At 33.8% G+C, this 17,111-nt stretch overlaps 1 protein-coding gene across 1 annotated transcript; it reads left to right on the top strand.

Annotated features, from left to right (window-relative positions):
• Window positions 1–250: 250 nt before the first annotated feature.
• LOC115874272 (synaptogyrin) lies at window positions 251–16,470 on the top strand. Its single transcript, XM_030889373.1, has 5 exons — window positions 251–383; window positions 797–1,028; window positions 1,085–1,224; window positions 10,964–11,135; window positions 12,090–16,470. The coding sequence occupies exons 1-5, from the start codon at window positions 282–284 to the stop codon at window positions 12,119–12,121; spliced, it is 678 nt and encodes a 225-aa protein (XP_030745233.1). The 5' UTR covers window positions 251–281; the 3' UTR covers window positions 12,122–16,470.
• The last annotated feature ends 641 nt before the right edge of the window (window positions 16,471–17,111 follow it).

Here is a 17,111-nt window from a genome sequence, read left to right as displayed (position 1 = left end):
ATAGGTACCCTAATACATTTGCTATTCAGAGTCTAATAAACTTATATTTGAAAAAATTTAAATTTAAATTCATTACGGACATTATCGGAAGTCATGTTTAAACTTTTTCTGAGCCAACTTTTTTTATACATAAATTAAACTAAAAATAAATTAACTGCATCGATTTTAATTTACTAATATGGTAATTATTCATATAAATGTAAAAGAAGTGCATAAAGAAAATTTATTGGAATTGTCATGCAAGTGGATCTACACTTGACTAACGTAGTGGTATACAAAACATGGAGGGTGCCGGAGCTTACGGTGGTGGCAAAGCCGGAGGGGCATTTGATCCTATAAATTTTGTACAAAGACCTCAAGTAATTTTGCGAGCAGTTTGTTGGGTAAGTTTAAAAAAGTATAGTTTAATACTACCTATTTTCAATTATGTATCCTCTAACAAGTAACGAAAATATTTATATCGATTATCATAGGAATTCGAGGGAGGGCTATTGATTTTTTGAATTTTCAACTGAATATTTAGCTATTTTATAGTTTTAATTGCTTTTGTTTAACATTTTTTGGTTTCAGATTAAATATACTAATTGTAAACTTACCTAAATTGTATTTGTCGCCGCTTTTCATATACTTGTTTATTATATTTGATTACTGATTTATTTTTGTCCTCCCTAGTTATAATTATTTCATTTATTGTAATTAAACTATGATATGTATAATAAATTAATTTACATACTTATATATTTACAAAATCTTCATATAAGGGCTGATACAAACCTATAGAAATATTGTTTTTTAGCTTTTCTCGATTATAGTTTTTGGATGTATATCTTCACAAGGATGGCAACCTGTAGACAAAAAAATGACTTGTTTGTATAACGGTGACGCGAATGCTTGTAATTACGGTGTTGGAATCAGCGTTATTGCATTTCTGGCTAGTATGGGTTTCTTGGTCGGCGAATATATGTTTGAACAAATGTCATCAGTGAAAACACGAAAGCATTATGTACTGGCAGATCTTGGATTCTCTGGTCAGTTGGAAGAAACATTTTTATATCCATATTTTTATATTATTTAAATATTATAGGTTTTTGGGCATTCCTTTATTTTGTTGGTTTTTGGTACTTAACAAATCAGTGGGGAAAATCAAATGATCCGCCAAATGGAATTGGTGTTAGTAACGTTCAGGCAGCCATAGCATTTTCATTCTTTTCCATATTTTCATGGGTAAGTTTTGTCAGAAAATCAAAATAAAATTAACATAGTATAAGTATAATATCTCCTTTTTATTTACAACAAAAGAAATGTGATATTTATCTGTATAAAATGATTTTGTTCGTCCATTTAAATAATTTAAAATGCATCTTTTTAAACCTGTAGGTTAAATAGATTAACCTTACATAAATGAACTCTACAATCTTTGTAGAGTTTACTGTTTTAGAGATAGTAATTGCATTAGCATAGTAGAAAAATGATTTAAATATTAAGGAATATTTTAGGAGCACTGAAATATATTCGTTTTTATCTCTGTATTGCAAATATAGCATAGGTAAACTATGACTATTAATGGAAAGTTTTTAGTTGAGCTTAATAGAACTTATATAAATTACAAATTAGTCATAGCAATAATTAGTCAATTATATAATTATCAAACAAATACATGGTTTAATACCGCATGAACGAAAAAAAAAAACGGCGTCCAGTTGGCTTGGAAATGACGATCGATGAAATTCAGCGATTTTAATTTCATAGTCATCGCGCTGACGTTTTTTTTTTCGATCATATTGTATTATAAAACTAATAATAATATTGTTTAAAAAAATGGTTTTGGTAGGATGTTTTCATGTTTTCCAAAACTTATGACTAGTTATATTTATATAAAAAATTTGTTTATCGCTATATTATATCATGATTAGGACAATTTGCAACTTATGAGAATAGAAATATAAACTTAAAAGTAAAAATGCAATTATAGATGTCAGAATTCTCTCATGAAGTTGATCAGATTTATAGCCTTAAAAATGGTTTGTTTTCAAACAACTGAGAATAGTTTATCAATATCAAGAATATTTTTAAGGAAGTAAATTATTTGAGAAAATATTTAATAGAAGAATTGAGATACAGGAGGACTTCATTAAAAAAAGAACTTTATATACCGCGTGCGTCTCAAAAGTGGCTCACCCCTTATTTTTTCACAAAAATCGATATTTGGTATGTTAGTATATGACATAAATTAGGATTAATTGACGGATTCAATTGTTTTCGGTCACTTCCTGTTTCACCGGAAATGACTACAACTTTTGATTTTTAAATGGCATCTATTTTTTTGTTTTATTCTGTAGAAAATGACACTGAATAGAAATTAAATTAAAAAAAATAAATTTAAAATAGTAACATATCATATGTCACCTTTTGACATTTTTTTGCTTAAAACAAAATTGTATGGCTGTGTTAAAAACACTAATTTTAAATGAGGAAGCCTTGGAAAAATAGATCTGATTGTCTAATGCTTTTAGTGTATTGTCCTGGCCAGTTGAAAGATGTCCAAATCGTATTTTTAATCATATCTCAATTTTTTCAAATGGAACGAGGGTGGCTCATTAGCATATTTGGAAAAAGCATTTTTTTAAGAATAATATGGTACCACACTTGGTATTTGGAGTCAAATTGTCGTTATGAACCGCATGTTACAATTTCAAATAAACCATATGCGAAAATGTCAAAATTTGACATATGATATGTCATTCTGTTCAGAGTGTCAATTTCTATCCATAAAGTAAAAAAAAAATACTGTCAAAAAAATCATATCAAATATCGTTTTTTTATCTAAAAAAATAAAAAAGTTAATGGGGTGAGCCACTTTTGAGACGCACCGGGTATGTAAAAGCGATTTTTTTTATATTTGAAAGAATACTTGGCGCTTACCTCATATAACTGTCACCACTGTTTATATCCTTGGAAAGTGCTAATTTTCCTTATGTTACCACAAAAAAAAACATATTTGTTATAATTATAAAAATGTTTATTAGTATTTATTTTTTAAGTAGGGACAATACTATATATGACAGTGATCTTTATTTCCAAGCCAACTTGACGCCATTTTATTCAGAGTTAGCATGATATATATCAATGATATATATCGGATATATGTAATGATATAACATATATATAACTTTACGACAAATCGTGTTTATATACTCTGCGCTGTGCTCGACATATTATGGAAATACCCAAGCTCACCCGATGATGGGGTAGGGCCCCGAAACCGATAGTGAGAGCAGGTTGATCCACATTTTGTCGAACACAGCGTGGAATTAATTTCTATATGTATTAGCAGTTCAAGGCAAGAAACTTTTATATAATTTTATTATAATGATATTTATACCCTGATATATATCATGATATTTTTAAAAAAATAAAACTCAACAATCAGAAACAAAAAAGATAATATTAATTAGATCTGGGACAATTCAAATGTATCAAAAACTTTGCCAGAAACAGTATCAATTGATTCTGACTCTGACGAATCTGACGATTTTTTATTTATTTACTCGTGTCCAACTCAGTATATATAAAAAACAAATCAAGAAACACAAAAATATATATAAAATATACAAAACGGCTAAATTAATAAAAAGGCACATCATACATTTAAAAAAAAACATAGTCAAACAGTCAACATAAATAGGAACAATACTTGTACAGAATTAGACAAACTACAAAAAATATATATGCATACAGCAATTATATACAGGATATCCAGTACTTGGTACACTCCAGAGCGTTGGTATTTCCCTCTGCGAGATCACTCTGATTGCATATGTTTGGGAGATTTGGGCATACGAGAAGATGCCTCATATTTTGTTCCTCTCCTCATTCACAGGATACAGATCCGTCAAGGTAGCCCCACTGGTTCATGTTTGTCTTGCATCTGCCAACCTGAGTACGCAAACGGTTCAGACTTCTCCACACCGGCCATGCCTGTTCCGCACCAGGTGGTAGGCTCTCTTGTGGCCTTAGCGCAAATTCATTTGGAGTTGTTGAAGTTGCTTACCACAACTCCAGTCTCTTTGCGAATGTCGTACTGCTATCAAGTGGCTGGACGGTAGAAAGAAAGCTTTTTCGGGATTTCAACCTGGATCCAGCGGCGTGTTGTCCGAAGAGCGGGTGCCGGGTATCGGAAAGAGCTTGCTGTTTCTCTTTCATGCTGGAAACGTGTCTCCTTATGTGGGGTGGAGCTATCCCGCTGAGGAGGTGTAGCTGTTGGGCCGATGTGGGTTTTAGGCATCCGGTGATTAGACGGCACGATTGGTGCAGCATCGGGTCTATCTTTTTGGCATGGCAGGAGCGTTCCCATACTGGTGCGGCATATTCGGCAACAGAATAGCAGAGTGCAAGAGCAGTAGTTCTTAGTGTGTGTGGATTAGCCCCCAGGTGGAGCTTGCCAGCTTTCCCAACAGGTTGTTTCTTGTAGAGATCTTGGCCATAGTCTTCACGACATGATGTTTAAATGACAGGGTCCGGTCTAATGTGACACCTAAATAAGTTGGCCGTGGGCAAAATCTCAGTTGCTGGTCGTTCCAATTGACATTTATAGCTCTGTTAGCTTCCCTGTTATTTAGATGGAACAAGCTAGTGATAGTCTTCGAGGCGTTTGGTTTAAGGCTATTATCTCTGTAATATTGGGTTAGCGCGGTCAGGTGTAATGTTAAATTATCTTCAATTTTACAGAAATCCTTATCTTGGCTAACTATTGCTAAATCATCTGCGTAAATGAAGCTTCTGATGTGTTGACTCAGCGGCTGGTCATTTGTATAGATATTGAAAAGAGTTGGAGCCAAAACACTCCCCTGTGGTAAGCCATTCTTTTGAATCCTCCAGCGGCTTCGATCACCACCCAATTCGACAAAAAAACGTCTGCTAGAAAGCAGGGTGCGGATGACTTGTACAAGTTGGTAGTCCTTCGTCATTTCGCAGCCACGCGGGATGTGCTTTCTAGAAATGGTTTTTATGTTCTCTATAAAGGTGTCATAATTATCAGATATTGGCTCGATAGTTTGAACAACCCCATCCAATTCTTCCCTGAAACCTTCCCAATTCGCTTTCTTAAAGTTGAAGCGTCTGCGGAATGGAACGATTTTTGGTTCGATTATAGCTCTAATTTGGAGCATAATGGGCCAAATGATGGTCAGTGCTGGTCCTAATGAGGACCGATTGGTATCTCTCTTGCTTGACATTTTACTTTCTAACTAGATAGATAGACACTGAGTTGGTGGTTGCAGAATCAGCTACTGGTTTTAGCCAGTACCCAGGGTCGCGACGGGGACGCTTCTGCATGACCCCTGACGATGATTTACCATTTTGAAATAATGATGAATGAAAATTAAATAAATGAATCTGATGATGATTTACCATTAATAAAATTAATAAATCAAATATAAATTTGTTTGTTGTTAGTTTTAGAATATCTGTTTATTTTTTTTGAATTTCCGTTTATTTTTTAGAATTTCAGTTTATTTCTTAGAATTCCTGATTATTTTTTAGAATTTCCCTTTATTTTTTAGAATCTCTGTTTATTTTTTAGAATTTCTGTTTATTTTTTAGAATTCCTATTTGTTTTTTAGAAGTTCTGTTTATTTTTTTAGAATTTCTTTATATTTTTTATATACTTTTGTTTTAATGTTGTTCCTATTATGTGCAAAGCAACAATAATTAAGTTGAAATAAAAATATTTGCATGAGCTCTTGATTTGACTTGATACTAAACGCAGTTTTACGTAAAAAATAAAAACAAAAATAGATATCAAAACTTGATGTATATCGAATATATATCAGATATATATCCAATATTTGATATTTATATAAATATCATGATATTTGCCAACCCTGATTTTATTTGGTCCTTTAATATACGTGAGTGATTCAATTTTAAATCAAAATGAAATTTGTTTACCCTCAAAATAAAATAGATATCATGGGCGCAGCTAGGTTTTGACTTAGGGTGGGGCAAAAAATTGTCAAAAGTCAGTACCAAAAGCTGCCTTATCTTTATTTTATACTTTACTCAATAAAACACACTAACATCATTTAAAAAAAATAATCTGCCAGGGCTCTGGGTAAATATTGATAAAACTTTAATTTCTAATCCATTTTTTTGCCTCCTGAACTAATCTGATTTCATCTACAAGTTTTTAGATATAATTATGTTTTAATTGATCTACTCAACGCTTCAACATGAAACACCTGTGTTTAAATAATATACATGAATTTCATTTCATTGCATACAGCTTTTTCTACCTTCCTTCGTTTACTTTAAGCGACAGCAAGCTAGGGGATTCAATCCCGGACAATTTTATGTTGTCGGGATCCCGGGATTCTTAACCCCGAATCTCGGGATCCCGGGATTTCAGTAATAATGTTACCAATGTTACTTTCAAAGAACATTTTATTAAAATTAACGTTAATTAGTTTAAACAAAAACAAAGTCTTTGGAACACAAAAATAAGTAAATAAAATTCTTAAACAGAAATCAAAAATCTCAACAAAACAAAAAAGAAACTGGACTGATAATATTATTCCATATTTTTAAAAATATAGCGCACAAATATAATATCGTCTATTGTGTCATCTCCCATAGCAGAACGAAATTTTGTAACTATCAAGCCTGCTGACGAAAAACACCTTTCCGATTCTACACTTGTAGGCGGTATTGTACTTAAAAAATCAAAAGCTAGTTGTAAGTTTGTTCCACGTTGTCCACTCTTCTGGAACGTATCCATTTCATTTTTTATTTGGGCTTCCAAGTTTTCAGTTTTTGTTACTGGTGACACTGTCATTCGATTTGACATTTTTTTGGTTAATGCTTCGTCTAGCCTCTCCGAAAATGACACGTCATGATTTAAGGCCTGGTACCGGTTGTGAATAGTAGCAATTGGCAAATCTTCATCCGATTCCGAACTATCTGAAGAATCTAATATGATTTTACTTGTTATATCTAGTCGTTTTAAGAGGTTTGCTACTTCTTGTTTCAAAAGTTTTTTATTATTCTGGGAATCACCGACGTATCGCTTGTCGGCGGCGGCGCTATAAGGAATTCAACTAAAAGAGTTTTTAGTTTGGTTATACAACCTTAAAAATAGCGATTTACTATATTATATAAAATCCCGGGATCTGTTATCATTTTCCCGGGATCCCGGGATTGAAAAAATCCGATAAAAAACGTCGGGATTCCGAAATCCCAGGATTGAATCCCCTACAGCAAGCAGAAAAAGGAAAAAGTGCGCTCTAAGTTTCCAAGGAATTTTTATTTATTAGGCATTTAATTTGGGAACAGTTTCAAAGTCTTTGAAGACGCGCACGCCAACTTTTATTGATTTCTCTATATACCGAAAGTATGATCGAAAAAAAAAAACGGCGTCCACTTGCTTTGGAAATGACGATCGACGACATTCTCCCTATATTACATGTAAATGAATCTTCATTTCATAGCCATCGCTGACGCCGTTTTTTTTTCCATCATATTGTATTTGAAGGGTCCAGGGGAAAAACATGATAAGCGCCATTGAGATAGCTTTATCCTGACGAAAGTTCAAACTAACGAAACTTTCGTGTAGTATCGGGTGCGGTCGTGCGGAGCCAACTATAAACTGCCGTAACTCCTCCTCCTTTCTTCGTCTAGGTTATGTCTAGGCCGAAACCTTTGCCGAAACCAAAGGCCGAAACAGAATAAAGACGTGTTCTTTCAAATTTTTGGGTAAATAGACAAAAATTTGACGTTTATCCCTAGATCATATATATAGAAATACATTTTTAAGATATTTGTATATAAATATATTTGATCTAGACCAACTAGACATCTACCATGTGACGAGAAGATTTTATTCAAATATTAAATTAATTTTTAATAGCATTATGTAATAGTTAATATATTTAATTAATAAATATTTTTTAACAATGAATAATTTGAATGTAACATTGATTTTTGATTTGGTGCTGGTTGATTTATGATGTTTTCATACTGTTTTCCGTGAAAAGAAATTAATATTTTTGAATTAGTTTTCAGCGGAGGGCTTTAGTAAAAAATTCGAACCTAAGTAACTGTTTTCTTTTTGCCAAAAAGGTAGATATTTTTTTATGTTAGAAATTAGAACTTAATTGGGCATCAAAATAAACATGTGAATATCTTGACTTGGTGTTTGTTGTCTACTTTAAGTGGTACTGAATTTATTAAAATAACCGTTGTTTTCTACATTTCTGTTTTATTTCAATAACGTGAAGAGTTTGGTTTGAATACTGGTCCTACATGTCCTAGACCAGTGTAATAGCAAAGACATTTAGCCGAACACACGCCGACTATTTTATAATCTGATTTGGTCGCTTTATGATAGAATTGCAGGAATTGTATCACCTTCAACAAAATCAGCTAAGAAGTATTTAAAATATTAAGACAAAACCTTAGAGGGAAAAAATAAAAGGCAAAACCGATTTTTAAAAGAATTTAATATATTCCAAAAAAAATATTTTAACGCCACATGATGTACACACAAAAAGTAGGTAAAGATCAGTTATAAAAAAACATTAGAAATTTATACAGTATCCTTTAAGCTAGGCTCACGTTTTTCTGCAGAAATAAGTATTTCAATTCAACACATTCACTATCACAATATAACGTGTAGTCTTTGATATAGCTAACTACACTCAACTATACCAACTGGTTTAGCTCCGCGTTATGAATATTCTTCACCCAGTCCTATTTTCAAAGTAAAGTAATGTAATTTTGATCCTGATTTATAAACAATATTATTTCAATGAAACTTTTGCTTTTAATTTTCCAGTCAAGTTGGTAATTGCTTTGGATTTTTATTAACATTTTCAAGGTTAGAATTCAGTATAGTTTGTTGTTGAAACCCTTTTTAACACAATCTCAGCTTCAAGTTTACATACTATTCAGACGCTGTAGATTTTTGACCTAAAAGAATCACTAAATATAGAAAAACTATAAACAAAAAGTTTTTATCATAAGCCTTACTTTTGCTTTGATAAGGATATGGCCGGCCACATGCATAAGAAACCAAAAATTGAAGATAATTCTCGTGAGGAAACAGAAGTCTTAATATGCGCTGCAGTTGAGGAAAATCCAAATAGAAGCTGTGTACAAGTTGCTGAAGCAATAAATTCAAGTACAACAAATTTTCCCCGACGATCAATTTCGCTGTATGGAGTTTTGCGAAATAATGATGGAAAAGGTAAATCTTGACGAAAATTTTCTTAGGAGAATTGTTTTTACTGATGAGTCGTCCTTTTCCTTATTAAATCGGCAAAACTCCACGCAAGTACGATATTGGTCAAGAGAAAATTTGCATAGTGTGCGAACCCAATATCCACAAAAACTAAATGTTTGGGCGGGTATTGTAGGGGGACACGTTATTGGACCGTTTTTTATTGAGGGCAATTTAAATACTGCAATATATTTGGATTTATTGCAACAGCAAATTGTACCGGCGATTCGACGATTATTTGGCGAGAGATTTGGTGATATTTGGTGGCAAGAAGATGGATGTCCAGCACACAATGGTCGTATTGTAAGAATATTTAAACAATACTTTTGGCAATAGACTAATTAGTGGGCATGGAACCATCTTGTGGCCGCCAAGGTCACCTGACCTCTCGGTGAATGATTTCTTTTTATGGGGGTACATAAAATCTAAAATTTACGGCCATGAAGAAATTCAAAACTTGAAGCAGTTAAGGCAGAAAATATTTAATATCTAACACTGTCACCACTGATATGTTATCCAATGTGAGGAGAGGGGATTTTATGACCATTTGGGTTATTGTTTAATGTAAGAAGGAGGCATTTTTGAACAATTTTTGTAATTTTTTAAATTTCATTATCCTGTTTTTTTACCGTTTACCCATTACCTACCGTGACGAACATGGGAAAACAAAGGCCCTTTTCAGGACCACAAATATTTTGATTGAGAAATGTTACTTTTATTTTTTTTTTGATTAAAAAAACAAAAGTTGTTTATATAATACCAATTTAAAAGTGTTTTAGTAGTTTTAATACACACTATGGATATAAAATTTATTATTATAATGTACATTATTAATACTATTATTCATTCGAAATGGCATTAAGGCCCAATTGCACCAATGATTTCAATTTTTCTTAAAGATAAGTAGAGCTTAGAATGAGCTGTATTTATATTTACTTTAATATTCACCTTAAATGAGGGAATTTGACTGATACAGTTTTTGAATTTGAATTGTTTTTAATGATACTAACAATTTTAGTTCAATTTTTAATAAAATTTATTAAATATTAATAGAAATCCAAGAGATTTGAAACCTCTTTTAGCGATTTATAACATTCTCAAATGAATTACAGGTGCCCTTATTTTCTATGAAAACCACACAGCTTTTTTTCATAGTCGCTGCAGTTGCTGTAAAAAAACATAAATAAATGAATAGGGATACGCTTTATTCACTTAGTTTCATAGTAATTACGTTTTTAAAGAAAAAGTCACAGTTATAACTCGACTTAAGCTAAGAAGACTTTAAATATCGCGGTGCAATTGGCCATACATTATTGTCAAAACTAATTTTTTAAGGTGTGAAAATTGCGACACACGCTAAATGGACTTGATTTTTCCTATGTCTCAAAGTCTGTGGTCCTTTCTGTATATTTTTACTAGGATACCTATATGATAGGATTTAACAATGATATATGCCTAGTAAAAAAATTATCAAGTTTTTCCCCTGGACCCTTCATTTGTATTATACTCTATGATGGGTCTAGAGTTTATACCATAGAATAAAAAGTCTGGTCCATTCTGTAAAAAAAATTATTACTATTATATTACTTAATAGTTCTTGCTACCTGTAGTCTTCTCGAAAAGCTTTTTAAAATGATTGTTTATATGGTTCTGGTCTAAATATTTCTTGAAATAAATATTCTTCGACAGGCTGGCAGTGCGTTTTTCGCTTTCCAACGTTTCCGTCAGGGTTCGGACGCAGCTTTCGCCTCCAACTTTGAGGCAGATAATATGCAGACAAACTATCCATCGTATCCAGGTGGTCCTGACGTGGAACAGCATTACCAAGAGCCTCCGTTTGCAACTGGACCCAATGCAAGAGGTAAATATTAATAAATAATTATTTTTTTTTAAATCTGAGTCTAGATCTGTACTCTAAAGGTACGCGCACACTGACCAGCGCAACACTCGCCTCACGAATTGCACCTTTTTTTCTTGTCGCGCACAATGACCCGTACCGAACGCGCCGCGCTCACCGCATTATTCGCTGTTTTGTTCCTCTTTTTGCCCCTACTACACCTGTATTTGCCAATCGAATTTTTCATCAGTCGCTTCCTGAGTCCTGTCTGCAGTGATAAGCGTGTTTTTTTTATTAATATTTCTCGACAATTAGTGACGAATGAACGAACAAGAAACAATTATGAGCTCCTTGCTAATAGAAGAAGAAGAAATCACCTGAAAGAATCGAAAATTATGGGTTCACAATATTTGCAAAAATTTTACCTTTAGGAAGGGAATTCCACACATTTTTACCATATTTAATTGAGGACGAACTAAAAATTTTTCAATATTTCAAAATGAGCCATGAAATTTTTTTTTAGCATATTGAATTTCTAATCTCCTCTTCGGCTAATTCGATTTGGCTACCCACGTAGAGTGGAAGGAATTGCGTGTGACGTCAGCAGCACTAGCCGCATTGACCGAAAATCATTCTGGTCCAACAATGCTGGCCGCATTTTTATCGATGCGATTTGTGCGGCTCTGGCTAGTGTGCGCACCTTCATTGAAAGTAACACAAACAAAAAATTTTTTTTTTGGTCGATGCGGCGCGTGCGGCTCTGCTCAGTGTGCGCGTACTTATATATTGAGAAAATAGGTCGAAGGTCTTTCAATATTTTTTTTAATTTATTTGAAAGTGTCATCGATTTATATTTATATTTATCCTTACTACTTTAATAAAATATATTTACATTTATTTGCTGTTGCAACTTCTATGTCGCACAGTATATTATAGATAAAAAATATTTGTTATTTAACATTCTTTTTGATTGTATAGGACCCCCAGATTTCCAGGCACCCGCCTATTAATGATTCCCAGCTAGTCAATAAAAAGCTGCCCAAAGAAGACATTCGGATGATACACATCCGATATTTATTTATATTGAATTACTTTTGTACTTAGACGGTACACATACGGTTGAGATTTTATATTTTACATACTCAGTATGTTTTATTGCGTTGTTTAGAACCTTTTTTTCGCCTTTTTACGATTTTTTAAAAAAATATTTGAGGCGTACTAACGTGTATTTCGAAATCGAGCCCAAAGTGTTGAAAGTTATTTCTATAGCATTGTTCAATGTACAGTAACTAAATGTCTACAGTTATATTAGTATTATATCAGCTTGTAGATTGTATTTTAAGGGTGCTTATCGATATCTAGATTTAGTTTGTGTGCACATTACTGAAGTGACAAAAGTATATTAAATGATGACGTCTGTCTCATATCTTTGCTCTTACTGTTTTAACAACTTAAAACTGTTATTTTTCTTTATATCTACAGGTTTTCTAGAATATAGAGTGCTACAGATATTGTCCGCGTATTATATGATAATTAATTGGTTTAAGTGAAAGTTGATTTCAACATGAGTTTTGGATTGGGGTAAAAATAACTTAAAATATCCTGTTGCTTCTAGAAGCATCTAGCCCTACCGGTGACTGACTATCCAATCGACACCAAGTTTCACGAATAAGTTTTGGATACTTTGGTTTCAATCTTTTTCTTCGGGATTCTATGTTTTTTCTTTTAATATTAATGCAAATTCTATTGCTTTGACTGCCTTGATTTTAAAATTGACACATTACCTAATGATTCCGTCTCTGATCGTAATTTCCGGATAATAAGTTACTGGTAGCAACTAGAAGCAAGTGTTTCTGCCAAGTATCTGTCAAATTTGACATTTAAAAAAATAATTTATCCAAAAAAATAATTAATCTTAAATTGGACTAACCTATTTAACCAAAACAATACAAGACAGGACATTATATTTGTCTCTCTCATTGCATAGGCGAGAGAAAGAAGCATATATGAAATGTCAAACATCCATCTTGTCTCAATTTTCCTTGTTTATTTTGTTAAGAAAAGTGTTTTTCAGTAAAAATTTTTAATATTTTTCTATCCCCAATCAAAGGGCAAGAGAGGGGGCGAGAACCTCTCACCTCTGCTCCAGCTAGGAGAGAAAAGAGCGTGGATGGAAAGCCGTCCAACACCGGGAGGCAATCAGGGACCGCTATTGCTTGACAGGTGAGAATGGCGGTGCTGCCAAAGGATTACCCAGAAGTTGCACTGACCATCGACCAGCAAACAGCTCTAGAAGAGACGATACTGGACGAAATCGTAGCGAGTAGATTGCAACGCAACGATCCACAAAATGTGGATCAGCCGCGTTTTGGGGGGTTACACTTTCGTGTGGACATCCTTATAGATTGTGCATCTCAAGAATCGGCTGATTGGTTGATGGAGAGAAACGGCACCTAAGCTGAGAAGTGACAGAGGCCGGAACTGGTTGCAGTGGATGAAGAAAACATCCCTAAAGAGGCGACCATCACGGCCTTTCTGTCGAGGAGCAAGGGGAAAGACACCACCTACCTGCTGAGCCTTATTCAAGCTCAGGACTCCAATGTAAGGTTATTGAGTTGGCGAGTCATCAACACGAGGGAGGAGGGCCATGGTAAGGTCCCCGCAATAGGAATTGCTCTCAAATACAAGGAGGCAATAGAGAAAGAGGGATAAGTCTCTATTATAGATTCGGAACAATATCGGTATCAGGTCTAACCTATCCAGAACTACGATACAGTATTCTTTATCCGCTGCGCTGTCAACGACTATCAGCGCACAGCAGCGCAGACCTACACTAAATCTCGGAATTCTCGGACAGGTGACGGTAACGCCAGCTACATCTCGGACAGTTTTTGGGCCACGAAATCGCCCATAAGGTTGCGCGTCTTCTTATTTCTTCAATCAACGGTAAAACGAGAGACTTAAGGGAGTTCTCAAGTCTGTAATAGTTATTTATGTATCAAGGAAATTATAAAGATGTTAAATTACCAAAGTTTCTAAGGAGAGACCAAGTTAAAGAGGTGTTTGGTTTGGTTTGGTTTGGTTTTGGATTGGGGTAAAAATAACTGCAAATATTTCATCCTGTTGCTCCTAGAAGCATCTAGCTGTACTGACTATCCTGTTTCACAAATAAGGTTTGGAGACTTTTGTTTAAATATTTTTCTTTTAATTTTAGTGCAATTTCTATTCCTTTGATTGCCTTGATTTTAAAATTGAATATTTCATGTCAAAATTTTCAGTCACATGCAGTGTAAGCTCCGTAGCAAGAAATTTCTTGCCTAGCCTATGTTATTTTTATACAATTGATGAGTCACTAGACAGGAAATAGTTACTGGCAGCAGCTAGAAGTAAGTGTTTCTCTGGAGTATCTGTCGAATTTGACATAATAGATAGACTTGATGACATAATAGAAAAATAAATGATCAAAAAATACTAAATAATATCTTGAATTGGGCAAACCTATTCAACCGAAACAATACAAGACATGGCATTATATCTGTCTCTTTCGTTGCATAGGCTAGAGAGAAGCATATATGAAATGTCAAACGTCCATCTTGTGAAAAGTGTTTTCAGAAAAAAAATTAGAAGATTTTTCTATCCCCAATCAAAGAGCAAAAAAGGCAGGAGAGGGAGCGAAAACCTTTCACCTCTGCTCCGGCTAGGAGAGGAAAAAACCAGGATGGAAAGCCGTCCAACACCGAGAAACAAGCAGGGACGTATCACAAGCTTTACCGCTATTGCTGGACAGGTGAAAATATCGGTGCTGCCAAAGGATTACCCAGAGGTGGCTCTGACCATCGACCAGAAAACGGCTCTAGAAGAGACGATACTGGACGAAATTGTAGCCAGCGGATTGCAACGCAACGATCGACAAAATGTGGGCCAGCTGCGTTTTGCGTTTGGGTTGGTTGAAAATATTCCTAAAGAGGCGACCATCAGGGTCTTTCTGCCGAGGAGAAGGGGAAAGACACCACTTACCTGCAGAGCCTTCCTCATTGGCTCAGAACTCCAATGTAAGGATATCGAGTTGGGGAGTTATCAGCTCGAGGGAGGAGGGCCATGATGAGATCCTCACAATAGGAATTGACCTCAAATACAAGGAGGCAATAGAGAAAGAGGGATATATGCTCTATTATAGATTCGGGAAAACATGGGTATCATGTCTAAGGAGACGACACCAAGTTAAAGAGGTGTTAACGTTAGGTAACCAAGTTAAAAATTTGCCATCGTGTCAAACATCTGCTGTAAGTTGGCATTCATGTCCGAAATTGTTTTACGCAAACTCGAATAGTTAGCACGAAGAGCATAGGTTTATTAGGTAATCTTTGGTATTTATTACGTCAAATATAGCATAAATATATTTAAACTCACCAGGGCAGAGACAAGCGATAAAGTTCATTGTAGAACATTCGCCAAAATTCACGGTAGACCTGATAAGCAAGGACAGCAATACAGTCAAAGCTCTAGTGGGTCTAACCTAACCTAACAGAGCAATATAAGCTGAATGGGCACCTAAAGCTGATGGGACAGACGGACGAACCCATGTGTAGGTTCTGCCAATCTGAAGAAGAAACGACAGAACACATTTTATGTCGGTGCGATAGCCTGGCAAATGTGCGGTTCTCGGTAATAGGCAATGATAGGCCATTGCCAGGGAGCTATATGGAGGGTTTAAGTTGCTAAACTTTATGAAAAGGATAGGACTGGAGAATGTAATTTAAGAATCAGAAGAGATCTGACTGAGAAGGTCGCAATGGACCAGTCCGAGTGCCACCTCTAGGAATGTAATCTAAATATTTAAACGTCAAATTTGATGGATACGACAGTCAAAGCAACAGGGTACCTATTCTTAACCACGATGAATACGAAACTGAACTTGACACGCTGATGATGAATGGCACGCTGGCAGTCAAATTTTACCTAAACTAATTAATGATAAAAATTTATATTTGGACTTCTGTGGCACTCTATGGTTATGATTTTATAACAAAAAATATTAAGCAATGTGTTATTCTAAATATATGTACAGTTAAAAATACCTGCGCTTAAAAGTGGATATATATTATACTCCCCAAATATGACATAAGGAATCTCAGAAAGTCTATTTCTTTTAGTGATATATGTTGCCATGCATGTTTACTTTCCCTTTAAAACAGTTACGTTTGTTTTTTCTTATGTTTAACCATAGTAAATATTAATAAAAAAGTATTTAATCATTCACCATATAGGTATGACGTAAAAGATGAGTCTCGTAATTTATGTATTTATAAAAATGACACGATAGATCTGATATAAATATTCACAGGGATTTCTTAAAAAATTGGAAACATTGTTTAGTTTGAATTGAAGTGAAGTTTAGAATTATTCTGTTTTTTTTTGTTTGAGAGCTTTTCAAGTTTCTGATTTAGAGTATGTTCTAGCGAATTTCATAATATAGTGTTGTAAGGCACAAAAACAGCATATTACTATTAAATATTGATAGAAAGAAATTAGTATAATATGACAGATATTAAGAAAAAATGTTTTTAGTTTCCTTTTATACATTTAGAAATTTATGAGAACATTTTTTCATTGTTTTTATTTTTTTTAATTTATTGTACTTTTGTGCTGTTATATTTTCTTGCACTCTATGTTGATCGATATGTAACTGAATTGAAATTAATATAAAAGAAGAAAGAAGTTTCTTAGCTATACAGAGTGTTTCTTAAATAAGGACAAATATTTTTAGTGATGGCATGCATTGAAAAAAGAAGCATATAATGTATTTATAATGTTTCAAACAAATCCAAATTATCAAAGTTACATAATATTGCTAATGCCATTTCATATATAACGTATATATGTAAATTATTTACCTTAAAAAAATACACTTCGTCTATACAAGGGATGTCGCAAAAATTACTTAATTTTTAGCAATTTGCGGTAGTAACCTTAAAAGTTATTTTTTTGCAAAAGGAACTT

The sequence above is a fragment of the Sitophilus oryzae genome, unplaced genomic scaffold (assembly GCF_002938485.1).
Source record: "Sitophilus oryzae breed Bouriz unplaced genomic scaffold, Soryzae_2.0 scaffold_125_pilon_pilon, whole genome shotgun sequence".
Classification (NCBI taxonomy): Eukaryota; Metazoa; Arthropoda; class Insecta; order Coleoptera; family Curculionidae; genus Sitophilus; species Sitophilus oryzae.
The sequence above is the reverse complement of the archived record's forward strand: the minus strand, read 5'-3'. Positions and strand labels throughout refer to the sequence as shown.

Excerpts from the sequence above, each read along its gene's own strand:
- LOC115874272 (XM_030889373.1), top strand. The coding sequence starts at position 282 with ATGGAGGGTGCCGGAGCTTACGGTGGTGGCAAAGCCGGAGGGGCATTT. Across the intron at positions 1,029-1,084 it reads GGCAGATCTTGGATTCTCTG|GTTTTTGGGCATTCCTTTAT; the intron begins GTCAGTTGGAAG and ends TAAATATTATAG. Across the intron at positions 1,225-10,963 it reads TCTTTTCCATATTTTCATGG|GCTGGCAGTGCGTTTTTCGC; the intron begins GTAAGTTTTGTC and ends ATTCTTCGACAG.